The sequence below is a fragment of the Polyodon spathula genome, chromosome 6, assembly GCF_017654505.1.
Source record: "Polyodon spathula isolate WHYD16114869_AA chromosome 6, ASM1765450v1, whole genome shotgun sequence".
Classification (NCBI taxonomy): domain Eukaryota; kingdom Metazoa; phylum Chordata; class Actinopteri; order Acipenseriformes; family Polyodontidae; genus Polyodon; species Polyodon spathula.
Window position 1 is genome coordinate 2,651,394 of NC_054539.1, and position 26,742 is coordinate 2,678,135.

General features: G+C 40.8%; 1 protein-coding gene across 1 annotated transcript in view; it reads left to right on the forward strand.

Moving 5' to 3' along the window:
- The window catches only part of LOC121316625 (tetratricopeptide repeat protein 7A-like), a 118,625-nt gene that overhangs the window by 72,617 nt on the left and 19,266 nt on the right, over nt 1–26,742 (forward strand). The window contains 2 exon segments of the mRNA XM_041251666.1: nt 1,163–1,297; nt 7,641–7,843. Coding sequence (XP_041107600.1) covers nt 1,163–1,297; nt 7,641–7,843 — 338 coding nt within the window.

Sequence of the window (26,742 nt, forward strand, 5' to 3'; positions counted from 1 at the left end):
ACAGGAATCAAAGGGTGTGATACATCTGCAACGCTGCTATCAGATACTAAGAACACTTGACTCAGGAATACCACCTGCTTGGCTCCAATCCTCCGTCAAGCCTCCTCTTTAAAGCCAGCATGGGACTCTTTGCTCTCTTGGTTTCCAGTGTGTAAGGGTTTGTATTGGAATTTCGTACAAGTGTCTGGCGCCTGTATGTTTCCTAGAACATTTTTTTTTTCCTCGGGTAAAATGGGTTTTAGTGAGGAGGTACGTGGCACAGCAGGCTAATTTCCGGAAGTCATTAAAGTCATCATTATGAAGTCACAAGCTTGATACCTTGTCTGAATAGCTAGTCCCACTGTCCTTCAGCTTTCATCAACACCAAGTGTATAGCAATTTCTATAAAAACATTTATACACCTAGAGAAAGAGAGAGCGAGAGAGAGAGAGAGAGACTGTTACTGTTTCTGAATTCTCTCTCTCTCTCTCTCTCTCTCTCTCTCTCTATACATATATATATATATATATATATATATATATATATATATATATATATAGAGAGAGAGAGAGAGAGAGAGCGAGAGAGAGAGAGAGAGAGAGAGACTGTTACTGTTTCTGAATTCTCTCTCTCTCTCTCTCTCTCTCTCTCTCTCTCTATATATATATATATATATATATATATATAGAGAGAGAGAGAGAGAGAGAGAGAGAGAGAGAGAGAGGTAACAGGTTTACTGCACTGTGTTTACTTTTCTTTCTATACAGCTGAAGAAGGGTTTATGTCTGAAACATCCTGAAATAAAATAAAAGATGTTTAATCATATAAACCTTTTGTGTACATAAAAAAATAAAAATAATCATAAACTTTATATACTAATAGAATATACAGTATATTTGATAAACAACATAGATTGATAGTCAGGGATATATTCAGGTCTGGTAAATGCGGATAAAAAGCATGCTGGTCGACACATTGTTACAGATGCTGCTTTTCTCAAAGTCCTCTCTACTGTTCTTTTAATGATTTAAACAGTGCAGTATTTAAATCTGCCGCTCTTGTGATCTCTTGGATGGACCCTGGTATCTCCTGTGCCCTCAACTGCATTGTTCAAACTAGCTCCACTGGCAGCTTCACGTCTGAGCAGCTTCCTGCTGCTGACTCTCCTGTGGGTTACGTTTAGGCTCCCAGCGCACCCCGTCCATCGCAGCATCGCGGCTGGAACAGGCCATGTCGGAGATGGCAGCCTACAGCACCACCCAGCGGCAGGGGCCGGTGCAGATGTGGACCACGCTGGAGCACATCTGGCTGCAGGCTGGTACGTCCTGATCATCTGTGCTATAAAGACATGAAATAGATTTGTATATTTCAGGTATACTATTAATAATTATATAAATGTGTTATATGAATTGTATAGAGATGGCTAACCCACAACGTGTCCATATATCAAACTATATACTCCCTCATACCCACTCTTGGGATCCCATGCTTCTTTACTGCTTACGGTGGCCTTTGCCTTTGCCTTGCTTGTTTGGGCAGTTTAATGGTAAATAGTAAATGCTTTTATATTCACATTATCTTAGAAAAAGTAAGTCCTTAAGCCATTGCTAAACCTGTCATTTTGATTGTGGTAGATTAATACTTACAACCCCTACTGAAATGAGGAACTAGTTCTCACAGCTGGTTTGAGTAGTGTGTGATTGCATTATGTTGCTTGTTGGCCCAAGTCTGTCCCATGAAGTTTTTTCTTTTCCGTCTCTCTCATTATATTTATGGTGCTTTGAGTGGTTTTGAGATCTGTTGCTCATATGTTGAGTTATTATAGTTATTCTAAATCTCCCTTTACCTGGCTTTAAGCTTACTCCGAGCCCCACCTGGTCTTTCTCTAGAGATGTAGAGTAGGTGGACTGGCAGAGTTGAAGGGTCATTTTGTCACATGATGTGAATGGAATGAAGAAGTCTGTTCATTCTGGGTAAGTGTAACAGGGTGGAAGCTGAGCGTGAACTTGCAAACCCGTGCATCGCAAGCAAGCATCTCAACCACACTACAAAAGAGCCGGGCTCGTCTGTATTCGTGGTGTTTGAGCTTTTAATCCTTAACGGCAGTGTGTCACACAACACTGCTCATTACTCAAACTGAAAGCCTGAAAAAGGATGAGCAATGCAACTCAGAAACAAAGATTTTGATGCTACTTATCACTCTTTTAAAAATCCTTCCCAAATACAGTATACACAGGAAAACGTGTTTGCTGAAGGGGTTAAAGTGTCTTGAAGCTGCTGAAGTACACGCTGTCAGAGGAAACCCTTTGATAAAGATTAATACCATGAAAGCTAACAGAGAGTGTGTGCTGCCTGCTGGGCCTGGTCACCAGGGAGTGTACTAGGGGCAAGGCTAACTGGCCAGGCTCACATTACAGGCGTTCCAGTGAATGCCCTTATTTAGTAAAGTGTGAGGTTAGCGCAGAGGCACAGCGTCCTGCTGAAAGCACTGGGGAGGCTAGATGAACAAAACGGATATTGGAATCACTTGAGTACAGGGGGAAAAAATGTGATGTTCGATGAGGTGCAGGTGTCAGTGTTTGTCATTGAGGAAAGTATAAAAGGGACTTGCTATTACACTTTACTGTAAGGATGAAATGGCGTATGTGCACGGGCTGCTTTTCATAGTTGTTGTTCAAGTGGTAAATTCCAAAAGTATGGCTGTATTCCTGTGAGTCAGACAATAGAATACAAGACAAATATATTTTTAAATAGTGCCCTTCACACCATGGCATCCCAGAGCTCTGTACACAGTTAAAATCTGAACAAATGAGCTTGTACTGTATGTACAGTATGGACAAGCTGAAGCCTTCTGAGTTTAGTGACAGGTAAACTAGAGAAGATACAACATGTCAAGTAGACAAATGTTTCTGCTAATGCCTTCATCACGAAGCTGAAAATGTTTGTGCTTGAGCCAGGGACCCCTCTTTGAAGACAGTTTTGCCAGACCGTGTTTCAAAGTAACCTGTTGAGTATTGAACACACTCAGAAACAGGAACTTTAATCTATTAAGTCCAGCATTCATCTTTTGACAGCAGGTTTCTCAGACCCTAACTAGCACTAATCTTTACCTCACCAGACTGTGGCAAATTGGCTGACTGTAAACAACAGACAGAGAGGTTTGTAATCCAGTTGGAAATGGTTTATTTTATAATCCAGGTTGCAGTCCCAAACAATAAACACAAATATCTGTCCCACAATATACTAACATGGTCACCAGTCCTGGGTGTGTGCTGTAGTGCTTGTGGTGGGTGATACACGTTTATATGTGACAATAGTGCAGTGCTGCTCCGGGTTTTGTGGTAGCCCTTGGCGACAGCCCTGTAACATGTTAGCCGTATAATAATAACAAACAAGAACAATTATAGACAAAACAAACAAACACTCATGATACATTTTATCACTGGTTCTTTCATGGGTCCTTTCAGGTTCAACTCGTAAACAAAAGCAAAGGAACAGATTGCGTCTCTCCATCCCCTTTTATGACGTCACACATGACCCCTTGGTAAACAAGTGCAGCCGTCCCTCCAATCTGTGACTGCCACATTGTTTCCCTTCCGGGTCAATGAGTTAATGCACCAAAGTTCTGCCCCCTTTCTAGCTGGCCGACTTCCCTTGAACCCTGGGAAAGAACTGTCGGGCCAGCCCATCCAAGGTACTCTGTTCTCGCGGCTCAGCGCCCTCACAGGTCAGGCTGGAGATTTACTACCAAGAATCATTGTATTTCTGTCACACAGACAAAAAGTCTTTAACGGTAAGCCCAATGCATTTCTGTTTCTTAAAATGTCTTAGTTGGTTTCCAAGGATAGTCCGGCTGAGAGGAAATATCTAATTCCCACCCATGTCTCGTTTGGGTACTGTGCTAATGAGATCCTCTCAGAGCAGCTGAACAGATTTGAAACCAGGGTTTACTGCCTCGTAGCCCATCAGTGATACCCTCCAGGGCCCTGTTTCATAAACAATTGCCATTTGCTATGGAGCTATTTGCGAACTTGCAGAGCCAGACGATGTGTACGTTTCATAAAGCACATCGGCGTTTAAAAGTGTATTTTACCATTTGCGCTAAGAAAATCAATGACTCAGCAGTCGACTTGACAGCAAATACAATGGCAGCAGGTATTTCAAGAAAGGACAATTTTAGAAAAGAAGAAATTAATACCGTCATAGAACTTGTAGGTCATCATAAAGCTGTCATGTTTGGAAATATGTCTCCAACTTTAACAAACGAAGAAAAGAAAAAAGTGGGATATTATCACGGACTAAGTCAATGATATTGGAGTGATCATGAGAACAGCCACGGAAGTTAAAAAGAAATGGGTAGATTTAGCCGAACAAAACTGAAAGAAGCTAAATGAAGAAGAGAGATTAAAAAACAGGTGGGGGAGGAAAACCAAAAGATCTAAATGAAGAAGAAAAGATGGTTTTCAACATAATTGGGGAAGTAAAGGTGACTGGTATTGAGGGCAGACGTGAGTCAAATAGCGAGAGATGAACCGTCTCTTACTACACCTTATGAAGTGTAAGTAAACATGTAGGCCTATTTTGTTAATTAACAATACGATCTAACCGGTATTAAAACACATTGTTACTATTACTATCCTACTATTATTATTATAAAGCCATTATTATTTATTTATTCATTTTTAAGAGGATTGCTAAGGTCCAGCGATTTCAGTTTACAGATAAATAAACTTTGTACAATAGGCCAACACACATACACACATGTACACTCTGCTTGACATAAATATGTAAAACTTCTGATTAGTATTTATTACAGTGGGATGATGGATGTGTTCTCGGAGGACAGCAACTGAGTACCAACGCACATAGCCTCAAAACCTACAAGTCAACGTTCTTCACCCTTTACAGTTCAAAAAGAAAAGCTTAGAAAACTGACAGACATGGACCATTCATGATACAAGACGCTCTCCTTGAAGTCCAAGAAAAACAGCTGGCTGTGGAAAGAGAGTGTCAGTGTGTCGAGACTTGAAACTGAAGAAAGAACTGTTTTGTTTTTTAATCAGGGGGATTTATGCCAACTGAAACCTAGCAGAAATGCAGCAGGATCCTGTTGAAGAATCACTCGTTTTTTTCCACCTTTAGGCCTATTTATTATTATTATTATTATTATTATTATTATTATTATTATTATTATTATTATTATTATTATTATTATTATTATTGTTGTTGTTGTTGTTGTTATTATTGTTATTAATATTATTATTATTTAGGCATGTTAGTTTTACTGTAGGCCCTACTGTAAACATGTAAATAACGGAAGTTATTGTTAAATTATTGTTTTGCGTTCAAGCTATTAAGCAAGATTTAGGAAGTAGTTTAGTATTCCAGAATTGATAGTGTAATCAAGGTTTTTTTTTCCGGTTTTATAATGATTGTGTTGTATTTTTTTGTATTTATTAATATTATTGTATGTATTACTATTAATAGTGTTAATGAAAAAATAAACATATTTTAATTCAAACAGTCTTTCTTTATTACTCACTTTGTTTTCATATATATATTTAGAATAGTAAAAATGACCACTTGTGTTCTGTCTTCTTTTTTGCATTTTAAGATGTTATACAGTTCAAATACTACTTCTAAACAAGATACATAGGTCTAAATGATTATATTCATTATATCAATTACAATCATCAATTGTCTAAATAGCACATTCACTAACCTTGTTAGCCTATATACACTTCAATGAACCGATGAATTACTCTTCTCGAGTCTTGCCTAATTTCCTTAAATGTTCAGGGAGCTCCAAATCGCTGTTGAATTAACGTGGCTCTAGCATTCCCATCTGTGTCATCTTGAGTAACACCCGAGAGGTCGTCCTCCTCCTCCTTCTCTTCTCTTCGTTTACCAGCAGGTCTGCAGGTAGAGGCACACCCTTAGCCATGCAGATGTGATTTAGAAGCAAACAGGCAGCTATTATGCAAACACATGTTAAAGTTGTGCACAAAAGACAACCTAAAGGTGGAAAAAAAAAATTGATTCTTCAACAGGATCCTGCTGCATTTCTGCTGGGTTTCAGTTGGCATAAATCCCCCCTGATTAAAAAACAAAATGATTCTTTCTTCAGTTTCAAGTCTCTGCTTTTCGACATACTGACACACTCTTTCCACAGCCAGCTGTTTTTCTTGGACTTCAAGGAGAGCGTCTTGTATCTTGAATGGTCCATGTCTGTCAGTTTTCTAAGCTTTTCTTTTTGAACTGTAAAGGGTGAAGAACGTTGACTTGTAGGTTTTGAGGCTGCATGCGTTGGTACTCAGTTGCTGTCCTCCGAGAACACATCCATCATCTCACTGTAATAAACCCTAATCAGAAGTTTATATCGAATGATGATTGTGTTGTTGCATGGCTTGGATGCTGATGGAGTGGAACCCTTTCCTGCACACATACAGGTGCTCATTGTTGGCAGGGGACAGAATTGGTATCTGGCATCTGTCTGCAGCTGTCTAAATATCTCGGCAGACCGCAGGAAGTGAAGAAATTAGCCATTATCTTTTTTTCTGTCAAATTGTTCAGGAAATCATATGTAGTCGCTGATGTAGTGACACAAAGGATTGGAAACTTTGAATACACACCTTGATACATTAGCCTTACTTATACCATGAGTGTCGCCTGGCACTTCCTGATAACTGCTGCTTGCATGTAACCTTAGCACTTTCAAGACTTGGAGTGATACTGGTATTGACATATTTTGATGAGTTGGGTTTCTGATTTCATTATCCAGTAATTCACATACATTAATTATCTCTACTCTCGGCAATCTGTACTTTTATATTAACTCTGCATCGGAATATGTATCAAGACGATTTGCACGGTCTCTAAATACTCTAGCTTCTTAATTCTCTGCCAAAGCGATGATGAGCTATTAGGATGAGTGCCATGATATCTCATAATACAAGATTTGCAATAGAAACTACCACTTGCAGTTGCTCCCTAGCACTCACAAGTTTCAGGGGAAAACCTGTGACGTCACTTAGTGGTTAATTAAACTCAACACTCCTCCAGTCCTGGGATGTCTTTAAAAAGGAAATGTTCACACGCCCCTATCGGCTTTAGGCTGCCATGGTAACACCAGACTTGGCAACACTGCAAACATGGCAACAAGAATATTTTAAGGTGCTGTATTGTTCACTGACACAGCACTCCACAGGATAACATAAAAACAATTGAACAATGTTGACATGATTGCAGTCCAATGAATTGTCTATGCTCCTCCGATCTAACAAAGCCATAACATTTTGTAAGAAATTTCAAAACACTGTTCCTGGTGCAGTGGGTCAAATCACCAGCCCTTCTCTGGAGATCTGGGTTCAAATTGTTTTTCGATAGTAAAACCATAGCAAAGTGTAGTAAAGTATAATGAAAAAGCATGTAAAGAATATTAATACAAATGTCAAACCAGGGTAAACTATGGTAAATTCACAGTATAACCATGGCAAAAGCGTGGTAAAAGTATAAAAATACTGTGCAAAAACACTATGGTAAACTTTATGAAGGGAGGTTATGAGGATTGCACCTGGTGGATGTTATTCTACATCTCAACCATGTGTAATTTATAGCCAGTACCATAGGAATATACTTTATTTTTTCTCTGTTTTCCATAGCTGAGCTGTTCATGGAGCAGCAGCAGCTGAAGGAGGCTTCGTTCTGTGTGCAGGAGGCAGGGATGCACTTCCCGGTGTCCCACAGCGTGCTGCTGATGCGCGGCTGGCTAGCGGAGCTAAAGGGCAGCATGGAGGAGGCCAAGCAGCTGTATGACCAAGCCCTGAGCATCAACCCCCAGGGGGTGCGCATCCTGCAGAGCCTGGTGAGCCAGCACGTTATTACACTACAACATCTGTGACCACTTCACCTAGTCAAGATACTTACCCATGGAACGCAGGCTGAGTCATGCAATCCAGAGCGCTCTGGTTGGAATCCCTGTAGGGCAGATCTTGATTAGGAGACCACATGGAGCATGCAGTGACCTGTATGCACTCCTGCAGGTTAGGATGGAAAAAAATGGTGCAACAGTAGAAGTGATTGGATGGTGCCAGAATTGAAGGATGCCTGCCTGTTTTTTAGTCCTGAGTTTGGTATACAGAAAGCAGTGTTCGGAATTGAGAAGAAAACAGGGGTAAAATACAATACTTCCCAAAGTTAAAATAATAATGTTCGCGTTTGGTAGTATATTTCTCACAACCTTTCTCCCCTCCTTCTCTGTCAAACTGTATAAAGAAAAGGATGGCAACATAGCATGGGTCATTAGGATCATGTTTAGAAAGCATTTCTCCATGTGTAGACAAAACAATGAGCTGGAGCTAAACTTGTATACATTCCTATTTCCTGGCTGCATTGTGTAATTACATGTGACTGCTTTGTGAGAACAGGGCTTCACAAAAGTCTAATTCCATGGTTCGAACCAAGAATGGTCTTTAAGATTCTTCTGAAATTGATGCATGTGGGGACCAATTGCTCAGATACAGTACTGCTGTGAAGTGATTGTAGCTAACTAGAAAACCTGTCAATCTTACTCGTTTTGAACTTCCATTGGCTACACAGGTCTCAGGTGTGCAGTTTCGAAATACTGCATTTCCTTTTTAATACATGATATCTGGTACTAAATTAGGTCAAACAAAGTTCTCCCTTTCCCTGCTGGAATCGTTAGTCTTCCATTTCCGGCTTAATGTCATCTCAGCAGTATTGTATCTTCTTGGTTTCCGACTGTATTTTGTTATAATCCGATCAACTTGGTTTTACAGTACAAACATACACTTCCAGGTACAGTTTGATTAGGCTGCAATTGTGAGGATCCTCTAATTTCATGCACTGTTTATTTTGATCATCAAAGATGTGTTAATCAGGTCAAAATAGATATAGCTCATCATTCACTCTGCGTATTGCAGGAATTTATATTTTCATAAAATTTCTGTCCAGTTAAAGAGTTCATTGAATGTGAATCTCTTTCCATTTGGCTAAAAAGGCTTCCACCCGAATCTGATGAACAATCTGTTTGAGTTTGATCGCCTGGTGTTGTACTCAATACCCCATCCGCAGTCTACAGGGACGTTATTACAGCAACCATGCAGACAAACAATAGAGCAATGTGAGTCAGGAGACAGTACAGGGATGGAAATAAGACTCCCATTGCATAATACTTTGATCCTTTCCTGTTTTCACTATGAGTTTAATAAGATAACCTGAGCTTGTTACCTATACACACTGTGGCAAGTCAAGCTTGGAGTGATACCTGGAATAGGGGAAACTGCTGTGCAATAGGAGTCTTATTGCCATCCCTGTAGTAGATTCGAAAATCTCAACAACAGGGGATCAGGGTGCCAGTGTATTTTTATTTTTTATTTTATTATCATGACATAAATAATCTCCTTAAAGAGCCCATGTCCTAACCCTGTATGTTGCAAATGAACGCAGCAGAAGATAATTAATGCACAGCTGCCTCTCCGCTCTCATTGTGTTTGATCAAACACAATAATCTGCCAGAGCGGATCTCAACGTATCTGCAAATTACACAGCCTCTGCTGAGAAGAGAGGGAAGCATTTGTATTATTATTATTATTATTATTATTATTATTATTAGAGAGGTAATGACTATCCTTCTATACATTTGGCACAACCCTTATATAAGGTTCCCACAATAAAAGAAAATAAAAGTTTAATAAAGCACAATGAAAGCATAAGCATTGTAAAGACCAGCAAGGAATAATAATAATAATAATCTTTATTTTTATATAGTGCCTTTTTCATAGCAGACCACCATCACAAAGCGCTTTACAAGATCCGAGACTAGGGTGTGTGAACTACCTGTCAGCTGCAGTGTCACTTACAAGAACGTCTCACCCGAAAGACAGAGCACAGGTAGGTTAAGTGACTTGCTCAGGGTCACACAAGCTGGGATTTGAACTGGGGACCTCCTGGTTACAAGCCCGTTTCTTTAACCACACAACCTGCTATAAATACATATGGTAAAGCATATACCGAAAAACATGGAAACCCATGGTAAACCATGGTAAGTACATCAGCTAATTAATGAAAAAGCATGATAACTGCAAAAATACAATGCAAAAATACAGTGGTAATCCTTTATAAGGGAAGACTCATCCTTAGTTATTCTGACCTGCTGTAAAGCTTTAGAATGAAACTGTTGGAACTTTTCCTTCAAGCCAATGGGTAAGGATATTGTTTTTAGTTTAGCATGCACAGGATTCCCCCTCCCACAGGCACGAGTCCTGTTAGCACAGAGATGTAATTGATAGAGGAGCCGAGTCAGTTCCATGGCAGGTTGATGTGCAGATAACTTGTATGAAGGTACGTCAGGGTGGTCTGATGACAGTTGTTATGTACAATGCATTCTGAAATGTCACACTACTGTATACCCTGTTCAGTTTTATTCAAGTCTTGTTGTAGTGCTCTTCAGAGCATTATTATATAAGTAGGGACTGTATGGTTGTGAACGGTAAAGAATGAAGAGGTGAGGCTCATATGGAAGTCGATGTGTGGGTGTATTTCTCTGAAGCTCATTGGGGTTGGCTTCATTGCCAGCCTGTACAGGGACAGATAAGACTCAGGGTGTGGTGCTGCTGATCCTAGCGACAGGCTGGAGAACAGGAGGCCATTGATTGCATGATCACTGTGTCCTTGTATTTATTATAATAATAGCTTCTCCTGTGCAGCACTGGACAGAATGGGGGCAGTTCGGTTTTTACCAGGTCGTCGATTTGAGTAGATAGCCAAGAATTTTAAACAAAGAAATGCAATATTCCAAAATTAGACCCTTTAAATGTGCTTGTGGTGCTGTAATGCTGAGAACAACACGTCCTTTCAACAGGCCTCTCTTAACACTTGCTGTATAAATATTAATCAAGCAGCTGGAGGGTCGGATCATTGTGAATGGCTGTCAAACCTACATTGGCTTATAATGATAGATAAAAACGTCAAGCGCTGACTGATTAGTAAAAAAACGCAGATGTAGGAATGACACTTAGGATAGAAGAGTGCTGAGCTGAGATCATGTAACTTACCTCTACAAAGGTGCAAAACACTGACGCACATGGATCTCTTAGTTCCCTGTCAAAAATGGCCAGGCTTTGTCTGCTAGATGACTGCATATTCAAAGTGCTCACTGTAACTGTGACTCCGGCGTGGGTCTGGTAAGTCACAATCACTGAACTCCAATTGGGATTCTGCTGAGGCTAGATAGATAAAACCCTTAGAAAATAGCAAGCATGTTCCACTTTAGTTCAGTACATACTACTGGTCATCAAATATATCTTTCATTGTAAACCTAGATGATTGTTAACCCATATGCATTCTCCTGGTCTATCACGAAAAAGAATCCACTGAGACACAATCAAGCCAAAAGCGAGCCTTGCAATCCATTAATGCTGCACAACTGGGAGAGGCAAAACTGGAACAAGCTTGCCAGCTGTAAAATAATCTGCTGGTAATGATCCCCACTGTGCTGGCAGTGAGGGCTATTTATATTAATGACAGGGAGGGAGGCATGGATGGGGCTTCTTCATCTGCAGGCTGGTCAGATCCGTAAGGGGTCTTTCTACGGCCCCTGGGTTCCAGGGACTGAGAAAATGGGACGAGAGCATCTCACTGTATTATAGAGCAAAGCGAAGACAGCAAAGACAGCAGTCTGCTCATTTGACCGCTCGCGAAAAACTCCACTCAACAAATCGAAAATACCGTAGTGAAAATTTCACCCCACGCTTTGAGGAAACTACTGCAGTTTTGCAGAGCAACTTGGATAATAAGCAAGCTGAAAAAGTGTAAATATACCATTGTGTCTGGGAATATTATCGAGTAATCCATGGTTTTTGTTTCAGTCTAGAAATGATATATCTCTGGTAGTTATTGTACATCCTAGTAAATGACCACCAGAAAAATATTACCTCTATCATCACTAAGTAACGTAGCAAGCAGACAGCCCTACTATTTAATAGATTCATGTCTGGCTTCACGGACCCAAATTAGCACAAGTAGCTATCTTGACTAAAGTAACAGTAGGTTGTACAAGACAAGATTAGTGTTAAATGGGGTCTTTTAGACCAGCTGTTAGTGTCTTAAGTGGAAAAAGAAATTAGGGGCATACATAAGACCAATGGTTAACTGACCTGTGGAGTGGACCGCACTAGCAGTCTGAGTGGAGTTTCATAGACCTTTTTATTTAGATTTATATATTTTGGTAGACCTTAAAGAATGCCTGGCTAGTCAGTCAATCTTATATTTTCATGTTATTGCACTTGTTTGTTGAACCTCCATATATTTCACAAAGTCCTGCAACAGATTAAAATAATAGTTTTAGTAGTGTTTTACTCATGACATGGGGAAATACCCTGAGCCAATTGTCCAGGCTCTGCCCATTACATATTCCTGTAATCTCTATGATTTAATCTCTGTGCCTATGACATGGAAAAGCTGCTGAGCAGTGAGAGAAGCCTGGCTTGCCTTATTAGCTGGCATCCCAATCCTCACAGACAAAACCAGGTCAGCACGATAAATTAATGATGCCATATTATAAGAGAGTTGTAGTGCCACAGTGAAGGACCTGGGGCAGAAGGAACCTTGCTGCTGTTCATCAATTCTTCTTTTTTTATTGCTGTGAAACAGCCGGCATTGGTTGGTGTGTTTACTGTTCATAGTTGTTATGGGATTACAATGTGTATGAATGCTCATCTTGTGCAGTATTGTGAATAAACAAGACAGACAGTCTGCAAGCTACAAACCTAATGGCAATTCAAATATAAGCTTCTTATTTTTTATTTTTTTGCGTTGTTTTGTTTCATAATTTACAGCTTGCTTATGTGTCTCATAAAGTGCAGTCAGTCAGTTTAATGAGGACTAATGTACATCCAACTGTGCATAAAACAATGCAATTCCTAAGAGGGGATCTGATATGAATTGTAGCAGAATAAAAAACAAAAAAAAATCTTGTGCAAGTAGTTAATCTTTGAACCCACAGATTTGAAAATAATGATTCAGAAACAAATTCAAAATCAGCTCCTCAATAAGAGACTCTCTACATTGTGAGTTAGTCCATTAACACAGATTTATGGTGTTTATAAGGGACCACTTAACAGTAATAAGAATGTCAAACGCTGTAATGTTTCAGAACTCTCGCCATGTAATGAACCAGAAATATGAAGGATTATCGGCCCTTGTCAGATCAGGTTTTGTTTTTATTAATCTGCTGCTGGTGGATCAGGTAACAGTGAAACATGTGATGGCTGTACTTACTACTCTAGCCTGACAGCTATTGTGTAAACACATATTTTTAAGTCTGTACCTGACTCTTGCGAAACAGCTTCTAAAATTGTATTAAATTTTCCTCCCCTGGGTCTCTGGTAAATGGATTGTGAGTAATCCAGCTTCAAAGTAAACAGCTATCTTTTGCATCTCTTTCGCTTAAGTTGAGAAGGCGAAGGGATGATTCCCAGCAGAACAGGCAAAGCCAGCGAAAGATTAATATCATTAAAAATTGTACAGCAGTTTTTTGTTTTTTTTTTAATTCTGGAAGACACAAAATGGCTAAGATCCTGGCAGGCAGAGTTCAGTTCTAAGAATAGCATTGTGGAGTTGCTAAAATGCTGTGTTTTAATTTGCATCCTGTGCCTTAATTGGGTTCTGTCATCTCGGGAAGCCTAATGAGCAGGGTAGGTGTGAGTGCTGCTTAGTCTGCCGCATCTTGTTACAATTTCTCTTAAAAACTCTCTTTTACTCTTGATTGTGTCGGAGATCCGTGGATGACTTTACTGTCTCAGGGATGCTATTAGCGTTGGGCTGTGGGGGTCAAGAAAACAAACACACAGTGATCTGTAAAACCTAACCGTGTATTGGGGAGAGTATTTGTTTGCCTTTCTGTTTATTACCAGCGGTATTCAACATAGATATCCATGGTCATTCTAGTTTAGAGAGGTTGGTTAATGGGGACATTTTAATAAAGTACAGTGGTGAAATCAGGACTGGGTGTTGTGCAGGTTGGGTCATGCAATCAAGAGTGCATGATTGGGCCCTGGCTGTGGACTGAGTGGTGTGCAGGTTGGGTCATGCTGTCAGGTCTGAGTGTTGTGCAGGTTGGGTCATGCTGTCAGGACTGAGTGTTGTGCAGGTTGGGTCATGCTGTCAGGACTGAGTGTTGTGCAGGTTGGGTCATGCTGTCAGGACTGAGTGTTGTACAGGTTGGGTCATGCAGTCAAGGGAGTGCAGTATTGCGTCCTGGCTGAGGACTGAGTGTTGTGCAGGCTGGGTCATGCAGTCAAGGGAGTGCAGTATTGGGCCCTGGCTGAGGACTGAGTATTGTGCAGGTTGGGTCATGCTGTCAGGACTGAGTGTTGTGCAGGTTGGGTCATGCAGTCAGGGAGTGAGTATTGGGCCCTGGCTGAGGACTGAGTATTGTGCAGGTTGGGTCATGCTGTCAGGACTGAGTGTTGTGCAGGTTGGGTCATGCAGTCAAGGGAGTGCAGTATTGCGTCCTGGCTGAGGACTGAGTGGTGTGCAGGTTGGTTGGATTTTATTTTTCACTTTGACATTATGGACTTTTTTTGTGTTGATCAGTGGCAAAAACTCCTAATTAAATCCATTTTGATTCCATGTTGTAACACAATAAAATGTGGAAAAGCCCAAGGGGGTGAATACTTTTGAGAGCCACTGTATACAGAACAGGTGCATGCAATGCGACTGCATACTCAATCCTTACTGGAAATGCTGTATAGATATACAAAACAGGTGCATGCAGTGCGACTGCATACCCAATCTTTACTGCACAGCTGTCCGCTGTGCTGTAGACAATAAAAGTTGGCAACGCTTTGGCTTTCATTCAAACAGTGCTGAATGAACAAGCTGGATAATGAGCAGACGAACACTTGTCAACAAAACTTCTAAAGGACATGACAGATGATAATTATTGTAGCTGCTGAATGATGGAACGATTGTCTAAAACAAACTGGTGCTTTTCGAGCTGTGTAGATGCTTAGGGACAGCAACAGTCATGTTAAATTATACACAAAAATATAACTCCTGTCTTTCTTTTAACTACATTCTTCCATGGTTTAGTCTTCTATGCCGTTTACCCCAGGATTAAATTGTAATTATAGAACCGCTACACTTATAATAATCTTTATTTTTTTTAATAATCTTTATTTTTATATAGCGCCTTTCATAGTTGACCACCATCAAAAGCACTTTACAAGATACAAGACTAGGGTAGGTGAACTGTGCATCAGCTTCAGAGTCACTTACAACAACTCGAAAGAAGGAGTATAAGGAGGTTAATAACTTGCTGAGGGTCACACAATGGGTAGATGGCCGAGCTGATATTTGAACCGAGTACCTCCTGGTTACAAGCCCAATTCCTTAACCACTGGAAAACACAGCCTGTTATATCAGCTTTTATAAAACAGCATATATCAAACCAGTCTTTTGAAGTAAGTCACACTATAGTCGACGACCACTCATTTTTAAAGGGTAGTAAATATTAGTGCATTGCACACATACAGTGATCACGCTTGAGCCTTCACAATCAGCACCACAGACAGCACTCTGTGTTTTGAATCCCTGCTGTTTGTTACAGTGTGTTTGCCAGGCAGTGATACAAATAAACATTGTGATCACACTTCATTCGCATCAAGTGTTCTCCAAAAACATTTAATTAACATGTCAAAAGAGAACCATATCGCTGGTTAGCAACACCTCTTTTCTAATTATTTCAGACCCAAATTAACTTCTGAATGTAACAGAACAATGGGTCGTCTGGCTGTGTTCAAGGGTAATCGATAATGAAACTGATAACAGCTCACAGGAAATGGGTGGATAATGCGTACCAAGTCGCAATTAAATATCTCCAACTGAAGATACAGCACTTAGGGTTTGAATTGCTGGTAATGGCAATTATGTACCATAGCACAGACAACTGGTTGATGTGCTAAAACATTATTCAGCTATTTATAAATGTCTTACTGCTTTTTGTGATACTGTATTATCACATAGGTAGGTTGCATGCGGGTCTATTTGAGAAATGAGCTGGAGAAAAGTTAGAAGTGCATTTACTTGGCTTATATGTCATCTTTTTGTTGGTATAAAGTAATGCAACTTTGTAAACATCTAAGTCCCAGTAACTAGTGTGTACCTGGTCTATAAGACTGAGATTCCACAGTAAGCAGTGTGTACCTGGTCTATAAGACTGAGATTCCACAGTAAGCAGTGTGTACCTGGTCTATAAGACTGAGATTCCACAGTAAGCAGTGTGTACCTGGTCTATAAGACTGAGATTCCACAGTAAGCAGTGTGTACCTGGTCTATAAGACTGAGATTCCACAGTAAGCAGTGTGTACCTGGTCTATAAGACTGAGATTCCACAGTAAGCAGTGTGTACCTGGTCTATAAGACTGAGATTCCACAGTAAGCAGTGTGTACCTGGTCTATAAGACTGAGATTCCACAGTAAGCAGTGTGTACCTGGTCTATAAGACTGAGATTCCACAGTAAGCAGTGTGTACCTGGTCTATAAGACTGAGATTCCACAGTAAGCAGTGTGTACCTGGTCTATAAGACTGAGATTCCACAGTAAGCAGTGTGTACCTGGTCTATAAGACTGAGATTCCACAGTAAGCAGTGTGTACCTGGTCTATAAGACTGAGATTCCACAGTAAGCAGTGTGTACCTGGTCTATAAGACTGAGATTCCACAGTAAGCAGTGTGTACCTGGTCTATAAGACTGAGATTCCACAGTAAGCAGTGTGTACCTGGTCTATAAGACTGAGATTCCACAGTAAGCAGTGTGTACCTGGTCTATAAGACTGAGATTCCACAGTAAGCAGTGTGTACCTGGTCTATAAGACTGAGATTCCACAGTAAGCAGTGTGTACCTGGTCTATAAGACTGAGATTCCACAGTAAGCAGTGTGTACCTGGTCTATAAGACTGAGATTCCACAGTAAGCAGTGTGTACCTGGTCTATAAGACTGAGATTCCACAGTAAGCAGTGTGTACCTGGTCTATAAGACTGAGATTCCACAGTAAGCAGTGTGTACCTGGTCTATAAGACTGAGATTCCACAGTAAGCAGTGTGTACCTGGTCTATAAGACTGAGATTCCACAGTAAGCAGTGTGTACCTGGTCTATAAGACTGAGATTCCACAGTAAGCAGTGTGTACCTGGTCTATAAGACTGAGATTCCACAGTAAGAAGTGTGTACCTGGTCTATAAGACTGAGATTCCACAGTAAGCAGTGTGTACCTGGTCTATAAGACTGAGATTCCACAGTAAGCAGTGTGTACCTGGTCTATAAGACTGAGATTCCACAGTAAGCAGTGTGTACCTGGTCTAGACTGAGATTCCACAGTAAGCAGTGTGTACCTGGTCTATAAGACTGAGATTCCACAGTAAGCAGTGTGTACCTGGTCTATAAGACTGAGATTCCACAGTAAGCAGTGTGTACCTGGTCTATAAGACTGAGATTCCACAGTAAGCAGTGTGTACCTGGTCTATAAGACTGAGATTCCACAGTAAGCAGTGTGTACCTGGTCTATAAGACTGAGATTCCACAGTAAGCAGTGTGTACCTGGTCTATAAGACTGAGATTCCACAGTAAGCAGTGTGTACCTGGTCTAGACTGAGATTCCACAATATGTTGGCAGTGTCTATAGTCTATAGTATTTCCTACTCTTGTCCAAACCCTATGAAGCAACAAATGTATGCTCATTGCTTTATGAGAATGAAAAAGTCTCAATTGCAATGTGTACAGTATTTACACATCTCACCCCAGACAGTTCAGTGTGCAGTATTTACACATCTCACCCCAGACTGTTCAGTGTGCAGTATTTATGCACCTCACCCCAGACTGTTCAGTGTGCAGTATTCATGCACCTCACCCCAGACTGTTCAGTGTGCAGTATTTACATATCTCACCCCAGACTGTTCAGTGTGCAGTATTTACGCATCTCACCCCAGACAGTTCAGTGTACAGTATTTACACATCTCACCCCAGACTGTTCAGTGTGCAGTATTTATGCACCTCACCCCAGACAGTTCAGTGTGCAGTATTTATGCATCTCACCCCAGACTGTTCAGTGTGCAGTATTTATGCACCTCACCCCAGACTGTTCAGTGTGCAGTATTTATGCACCTCACCCCAGACTGTTCAGTGTGCAGTATTCATGCACCTCACCCCAGACTGTTCAGTGTGCAGTATTCATGCACCTCACCCCAGACTGTTCAGTGTGCAGTATTTATGCACCTCACCCCAGACTGTTCAGTGTGCAGTATTTATGCACCTCACCCCAGACTGTTCAGTGTGCAGTATTTACACATCTCACCCCAGACTGTTCAGTGTGCAGTATTTACACACCTCACCCCAGACTGTTCAGTGTGCAGTATTTATGCACCTCACCCCAGACTGTTCAGTGTGCAGTATTTATGCACCTCACCCCAGACTGTTCAGTGTGCAGTATTTACACATCTCACCCCAGACTGTTCAGTGTGCAGTATTTACACATCTCACCCCAGACTGTTCAGTGTGCAGTATTTATGCACCTCACCCCAGACTGTTCAGTGTGCAGTATTCATGCACCTCACCCCAGACTGTTCAGTGTGCAGTATTTACACACCTCACCCCAGACTGTTCAGTGTGCAGTATTCATGCACCTCACCCCAGACTGTTCAGTGTGCAGTATTTACACATCTCACCCCAGACTGTTCAGTGTGCAGTATTCATGCACCTCACCCCAGACTGTTCAGTGTGCAGTATTCATGCACCTCACACCATGCTGTTCAGTTTGGAGCTACAGTCATGGTAGGGTTCTTTGTATGTCAGGTTGTCATGTCTTGATTATACTTCTTAAGCCAGCGCTTAATTAAGAATACATTCTAGACCAGACGCTAATCTGTACTGTAGCAAGAAAGTTGACCCATGCCAACATTCAGCAGCTATGCGGTTTATAATATAACACTAATTGCTGTCAAAGGTACAACGTCCACCAGCTCAATCGTTTTCACTGTGACTGCTGCAGTAAGTATCACCAGGATTGTGGGTGTCATTACAAGTGTGTGGCAAAGTGGCTGCTGACTGTGTACAGGTGATGGGTGATGCAGTTCAGGAATAATCACAGGCAGGCAATTGTAATCCAGTTAGAGAGACTTTATTTTGTAATTCTTGGTCTGGTGACCAAAACAATAAACCTCCTGCAATACACACCTATGCGTGAAGCATGGAGGTTATTTACACAAACGGTTCTGCACAACCAAAATAATAAAACAGTATTTATCCACTCCACAATAATACAAGACATGGTCACCAGTCCGGGTGCGTGCTGTAGTGCTTGTGGTGGGTGATAATTTATTAAAGACAGTGAGTGAAAAGTGCAGAGATGATCCGGTTTAGTGCTGGCCTTTAGTGTTTCACTGGCCCCTTTTATGCTATCCCACATGACCTCTTGGTAAACGATTGCAGCTGCGTCTGTTGCTTGCAGCTGCTACCAAGGTTTACCTTCCAGATCAATACATTCCTGCAACAGTCTCTCGCTACCTTCCAGGCTGACCGACTTCCCGACCTCAGAAATGAACTGACAGGCCAGCCCGTCCAGAGACTTCTCCTTTCTCTATTTAGCACCCTCACAGGTCAAGAGGGAACTTTACAACCAGAACTCATTGTATTTCTGTCACAGAGTGCCATCAGCATTCATGAAACACTGAGGTGATGAACAAGCAGCAGGGTGGGGGGCAGTTTATAAACAGAAGAAATAACAAAAAAGACCCTAATATGGATCCCAGAGTTACATGGTTGTCATGCCCTGCTGTGTCTTCCCAGTCTTGCTGTTAGAGAAGACACTGGAGTGCAGAACCAACATCTTTCCGCAAGTCCAGCTGAGTAATGTTCCGTCCAGGACTAACCAGACATTGAGCTTGTCTACATCAGCAAACCTACCAATGCAAGGTGTGTGGCTTCCAGCAATATTCCTGTATAGTAAAATTCCTCCAGTGTACCATGAGAGTCACTCTCTCTCACTCCCTTTCAATAAGAAGACCACCTGAGCTTCTCCCTCTGTTATGATCAGCCCCCTATTCATACTATTAGTATATTGGTAAACCATCCTTACTCGATGCTTGAATGTGGATAATAAATACATTGATTGATTAGGGAAACTAAACTGAAATTAACCCTTCCCAGCCAATACTTTAAACTTAAAACAGAAACCAGGACCATAGGGAACAATTGGAGTTCTTTAGGACAGAGACTTTTCTTTACACAGGGTTACTTTGCCATGTTGTTGATGTTGAATCACTTGAGTACTGATGTGCTGAATGACCTGTCCTCGCTTGTAATTCTTTTCTCCCATGATTGCATGGACATGCTCAATCTTCCCTTAGTCACCAGGACATATAGCAAAAACCCTACCATCCAGGAAACGTTTCCAGCTGATTAGATAATGCAAATACATTATTCATATTACTTCAGCCTTTCCGTCACATTAAGGGATTGCCTAGCAACAAGAGAATGTATTCTGGTGAGCTGGGTACAGACAGTATGACAAATATATTGCAGTGCAGTGCGGGGGGCAGAAGACAATATTGCACCATTAGCACCAGCCCGTTTTTACTGGAACGTTTTATCAAATAAAAAATCTAAAGTAAAATAAATCTAAGTAAATCTGGGAGGGTCGTATTTATATTCTTTTATTAGATTCCGCCAGCTTTAGTTTTATGCGCAAGATACCACAGGGTGTTGCTCAAACCTCTGCACAGCTCTTTGATTACACTGTGACAATGCACTCTGCTCGTGGAGGGGGTTCGAGTCCAGCAAGGGTAAGAACCCTTTATGTATCGCCTAGATGGTAGCAGCTCATTCAGAGCTTAGTCAATGCTTCATTGGCAAAGGTGTAAGTGAAATAGATTCTGGTTGAAGGAACTGGGAATAACTTGAGTTCCACTTTTGAGCAGGGTTCCTTTGATTGAACCCAGAGAACATTAAAGACATCCTATATCTTGTAATGCCACCAGTAGAGTTGGTGCCTTCTCCTCCCTTTGCCTTAAGATGTATATCTCCTGACATCTCTGCATTATACCCCCTTATCCTTACACACATTACACCTGAAGATGTACATCTCCTGACATCTCTGGATTACACAGCCCTAATCCTCACACACATAACACCTGCACTGTGTATCAGTCTCAGCAGCTCCAGCAACAATTTACACTTGCATTCTATGGTATATTATTTAACTGGCATACATCCTTTATAAAAGTTGAACTTGATATTGTTACTCTTTACCATGCTTTTCCCTATAGTTACACTATGCATTTACTATGCTTACCTATGCTTTACCATGCTTTCACTGTGCTTTTACTATGGGAAACTTTTATAAGGGATTAAACTCATGGATGTGTCAAAGACTGTATATTGTTGGGTCTTCTGGCACCCATGTTTCATATTTATAAGCTTATTTTGATAAAGATATTACGGTTGGATTCCTCCAAGTAGCTTTGGGTCTCTTTGAAAGAAGAACACTGCGGAAGTTGTTCAAATACCTCATTAAACATCTTCAAATAAGGGCTATCAGTAGGAATTAGGAAAATACCTTTAAACGGCTGATAAAAACTCCTATCGCTGCAGCTGCACTCTAGTCATGTTATCTTAAGTGCAGCTCATTTTTATTGCATCAAATATTTGCTTAAAAGTTTCCGCGGAGCTGAGAAGCGTTTAAATATTTATCAGTTTTTTTCAAAGCGCTGCAGATGGTTTAATGAACTGTGGCTTTTTATTAATGCGCTTCTTCGATAATTAGATCAGACCCAATAATGAGGAAAAGGTTCTTCCTCAATGCATTCGTTTCCAGACACAGTGCTTAAAAAACACAACCCCTCTCTGAAACTGAGAACCGCTCACAGTCGAGCTAAACTGCATCTGTGATGGCTCATAAACCAAAAGGTCTTGCTGGCATTAGATATTATCTACTTACAAATACCTCAGCCATCCCTGGAGACTCCAAATAGCTTGAACCCTAATAAAGGGCTAGTTTGAACCCATGTGGATTGATGTAATCTGACGCCACTTCCAAATTCAAGATCACTTCCTGAACTGTAGGTCAGTTTCACTGCAGTGATAGATATCAGTGCTGTACCTGGAAAAAGCAGTACGTGCCTGTGGACAAGGTGGTTTGGTGATGATGTCAGACAAGGAAGACACAGGCACAACTACTGCAGGGATGAGTCGCAACTGAGCTCGTATTGAGCAAACAAAATAAACTTTAAATAATAAACAAAGAGGCTCGATTAAACAAAACAAACACTGTACAACACAAAAGGCACGTTGGCTAAAACAAATAATAAAGAGAGACAAACAAACAGATTATTTTTAAATTTAATCTTACTGTCACTTTCTCTCCGCTGTCTCATTCCTCCTGTCCACTCTCATCAACACTCTTAGTGACTGCTTTGCTTTTATATACATGGCCATTTCCCAATTAGTAATTACTTAATGAATTTGGGAAATGACCACGTTAAGCACCAGTTTTAGCTGAATGTGGGATTTTAACCCCATCCGTGCTGTAAAACAATAATAACCCCTCTTTTAAACAAACACAAAACCGTACATTAAAATAACAATACAAAATGGTACAATAAACACAAGGGCGGGGTGTACTCTGTCACAATGCCCAATGAGTGTATTACCAAAGAACATCCAAAGAACAAAGGAAATGTGGGGCAGCGATATTGCTGTGATTGATTTGATTGTGAAGAAATATGTTAGTATTCATTATTATATTCAGACACAGCTGATGAAAATGCCCCCCTCTGTTTAGCTGTCTTTCCTCCATTTATGAAGATATGTTGTTGAGCTTGAATAGAAGGGATACAACAGACACAGTCACCATCCGCAGTTACAAAGACTGAGCCTCTGGTCTCCTCCCTTTAATCCAGCAGCCTGTCCTCTTTTCACCGGTAGAGTGCATGCACGCAGGCATCATCACTCACTGTAGCTGTCCTATAAACATTAGCATTTGAACGGCAACCTCTTGTTCCACATGCAACGTTGTCAGCACACACAGTTAACAGTATGAAATCAGCAGAGGGAGAGTTAGTCTCTGAGAATCACATCAAAGGGTCAGCCAGGCTACTGCTGCTGTGAGCTGATGTTCATCAGGATACTTCTCATTTTTTCATTGCTGGATTCTCCAGTAGAGCAGTCACTTGACAGCAGCTTCATCACAGTGGATGGTGCAGCTTAACCTTTGACTGCATGGTTTTTTCTCTAGCTCAGGGAGAATTATAGTCTGCAGTGCATACCACTTTCTTGTTATGTACATCTTAATCCTTTAAATGTTGGTTCCAGGCCAGTTTTTGCAATGTGGTTCACCCCTGCTTCTCAGTGCTTCCATAACAGGGAAAAGGATTTCACCGTGCTTTTTTCAAAATATGTATTCTTTATTATAATAAATGAGCTGTGGTCAGGACTTGCCTTGGCACAATTCTAGAAGACTGCTGTGTACTGTGAACAAGGGCTCTCTTCCATGCCTGTGCCAAGGGGTAGGAGGAGATGTGAAAGTCAGGCAGTTTTGCAGCTGAAGTAAGAGAAAGGGGGCATGAAGGTGAGATGTGAATGAAGTGAGTGGGTTTTATCTGAACTGAGTGGCAGGAATATCATAAGAACATAAGAACATAAGAAAGTTTACAAACGAGAGGAGGCCATTCGGCCCATCTTGCTCGTTTGGTTGTTAGTAGCTTATTGATCCCAAAATCTCATCAAGCAGCTTCTTGAAGGATCCCAGGGTGTCAGCTTCAACAACATTACTGGGGAGTTGATTCCAGACCCTCACAATTCTCTGTGTAAAAAAGTGTCTCCTATTTTCTGTTCTGAATGCCCCTTTTTCTAAACTCCATTTGTGACCCCTGGTCCTTGTTTCTTTTTTCAGGCTGAAAAAGTCCCTTGGGTCGACACTGTCAATACCTTTTAGAATTTTGAATGCTTGAATTAGGTCGCCACGTAGTCTTCTTTGTTCAAGACTGAACAGATTCAATTCTTTTAGCCTGTCTGCATATGACATGCCTTTTAAGCCCGGAATAATTCTGGTCGCTCTTCTTTGCACTCTTTCTAGAGCAGCAATATCTTTTTTATAGCGAGGTGACCAGAACTGCACACAATATTCAAGATGAGGTCTTACTAGTGCATTGTACAGTTTTAACATTACTTCCCTTGATTTAAATTCAACACTTTTCACAATGTATCCGAGTATCTTGTTAGCCTTTTTTATAGCTTCCCCACATTGTCTAGATGAAGACATTTCTGAGTCAACAAAAACTCCTAGGTCTTTTTCATAGATTCCTTCTCCAATTTCAATATCTCCCATATGATATTTATAATGTACATTTTTATTTCCTGCGTGCAGTACCTTACACTTTTCTCTATTAAATGTCATTTGCCATGTGTCTGCCCAGTTCTGAATCTTGTCTAGATCATTTTGAATGACCTTTGCTGCTGCAACAGTGTTTGCCACTCCTCCTACTTTTGTGTCGTCTGCAAATTTAACAAGTTTGCTTACTATACCAGAATCTAAATCATTAATGTAGATTAGGAATAGCAGAGGACCTAATACTGATCCCTGTGGTACACCACTGGTTACCACACTCCATTCTGAGGTTTTTCCTCTAATCAGTACTTTCTGTTTTCTACATGTTAACCACTCCCTAATCCATGTACATGTGTTTCCTTGAATCCCAACTGCGTTCAGTTTGAGAATTAATCTTTTGTGCGGGACTTTGTCAAAAGCTTTCTGGAAATCTAAATAAACCATGTCATATGCTTTGCAATTATCCATTATCGATGTTGCATCCTCAAAAAAATCAAGCAAGTTAGTTAGGCACGATCTCCCTTTCCTAAAACCATGTTGACTGTCTCCCAGTACCCTGTTACCATATAGGTAATTTTCCATTTTGGATCTTATTATAGTTTCCATAAGTTTGCATATAATAGAAGTCAGGCTTACTGGTCTGTAGTTACCTGGTTCAGTTTTGTTTCCCTTTTTGTGGATCGGTATTACGTTTGCAATTTTCCAGTCTGTCGGTACCACCCCTGTGTCAAGAGACTGCTGCATGATCTTGGTTAGCGGTTTGTAAATTACTTCTTTCATTTCTTTGAGTACTACTGGGAGGATCTCATCCGGCCCAGGGGATTTGTTTATTTTAAGAGCTCCTAGTCCCTTTAACACTTCTGCCTCAGTTATGCTAAAGTTATTTAAAACTGGATAGGAACTGGATGACATGTGGGGCATGTTGTCAGTATCTTCCTTTGTAAAAACTTGTGAAAAGTAATCATTTAACATATTTGCTATTTTTTTTTCTTCCTCTACGATTTTGCCATTTGTATCTCTTAAACATTTAATCTCCTCTTTGAATGTTCTCTTGCTGTTGTAATATTGGAAAATTCCTTGGTACAGGGCATAATGGAGGAGAAACAGTGACTCAGTGGCTTTTGCAATGTGAAAATTTCAATTCGTTTAAAACAGTAAGAGAAAAAGAACACATAGCCACATATGGTAAATGCATTAGGCTTTTTAGAAGTTGTTAGAAGATGCCTAATTAAAGGACAAAGCAGTCGAACACCCAAGGTTCTACGTATATATATATATATATATTATATATATATATATATATATATATATATATATATAGTAACACACCTTCCCGCAGGCTGGGGCTTCTCACAGGCGGAGATGGAACACGAACCCGGGACCTCCCGCTCTGAAGCATAGTGCCGATACTGCAGTACAAAAGAGTGGGCTTTAGTCTTCATTTTTGATTGCGTCACCTACCTCCATGCATGCTACCCTGTCCCCTGCCAGCCTCAAGTCCGTCCTCGGATTTGCTAACCAGGCTACAGGCTTCCAAGTACTTTCCAGGGTAACCTGCATCCACTTTTGACCCCAGTGTGACCTGGGTGGCTTAACGGTAACGTCAGGCCAGGAAATGAATGGAGGTCAACACTGGGGTAATGAATGCGCCGGTGCACAGATTTCATAATAAATAAAAAGTTTAAACAAAACAGAACACTTACTCAAAATACAAACAAAGCAGCACAATGGCCAAAACAGACAGACACAACAAAGACTGGAGAAACACTAAATAAAACAAGCATCACCCCGGTATAAAACCAACACAAATAGCAATGTATTAATCTGTCTAAAGCTTACTCCCAACTCTCTCTCCCGTTCTATCCACACTGAACACCCAACTCCCAACCCCCAGTGAGTGATTCGTGCCTCTATGTATACACCTTTGCCGGGACTCAATTGCTAATTAATCATTCACTTGAATCCTGGCAAGTGAAGTGATTGTGCAATCCCTGTGCCTAAATACAAATATACATTTTAAATCACTCGTGCTACATAGCCTAATTTATACCCTGTGCACCAATATATACACACCAATGAGAACTAACCCCTCTCAGGCATGCGGTCTGAATTATAATTTATTCTCACTTTATGAGTGACTAATGGCTACACTAAACCTGTACCTCAGCCCACATCGTGAGACTATATATAGAGAGGTTCAGTGTTAGCTTTCTGTACAGTTGAGTGAGCTCACCAGACACAACTGATGTAACTCATCATTTTAAATAAAAGGGCTATTTAACCACTTCGTTATTTTAATGGGAACATAAAACTGTTCAAATCAACTCACACAAGGGCTGTTGCTGAGCTTGTAGCTTGTCTAAC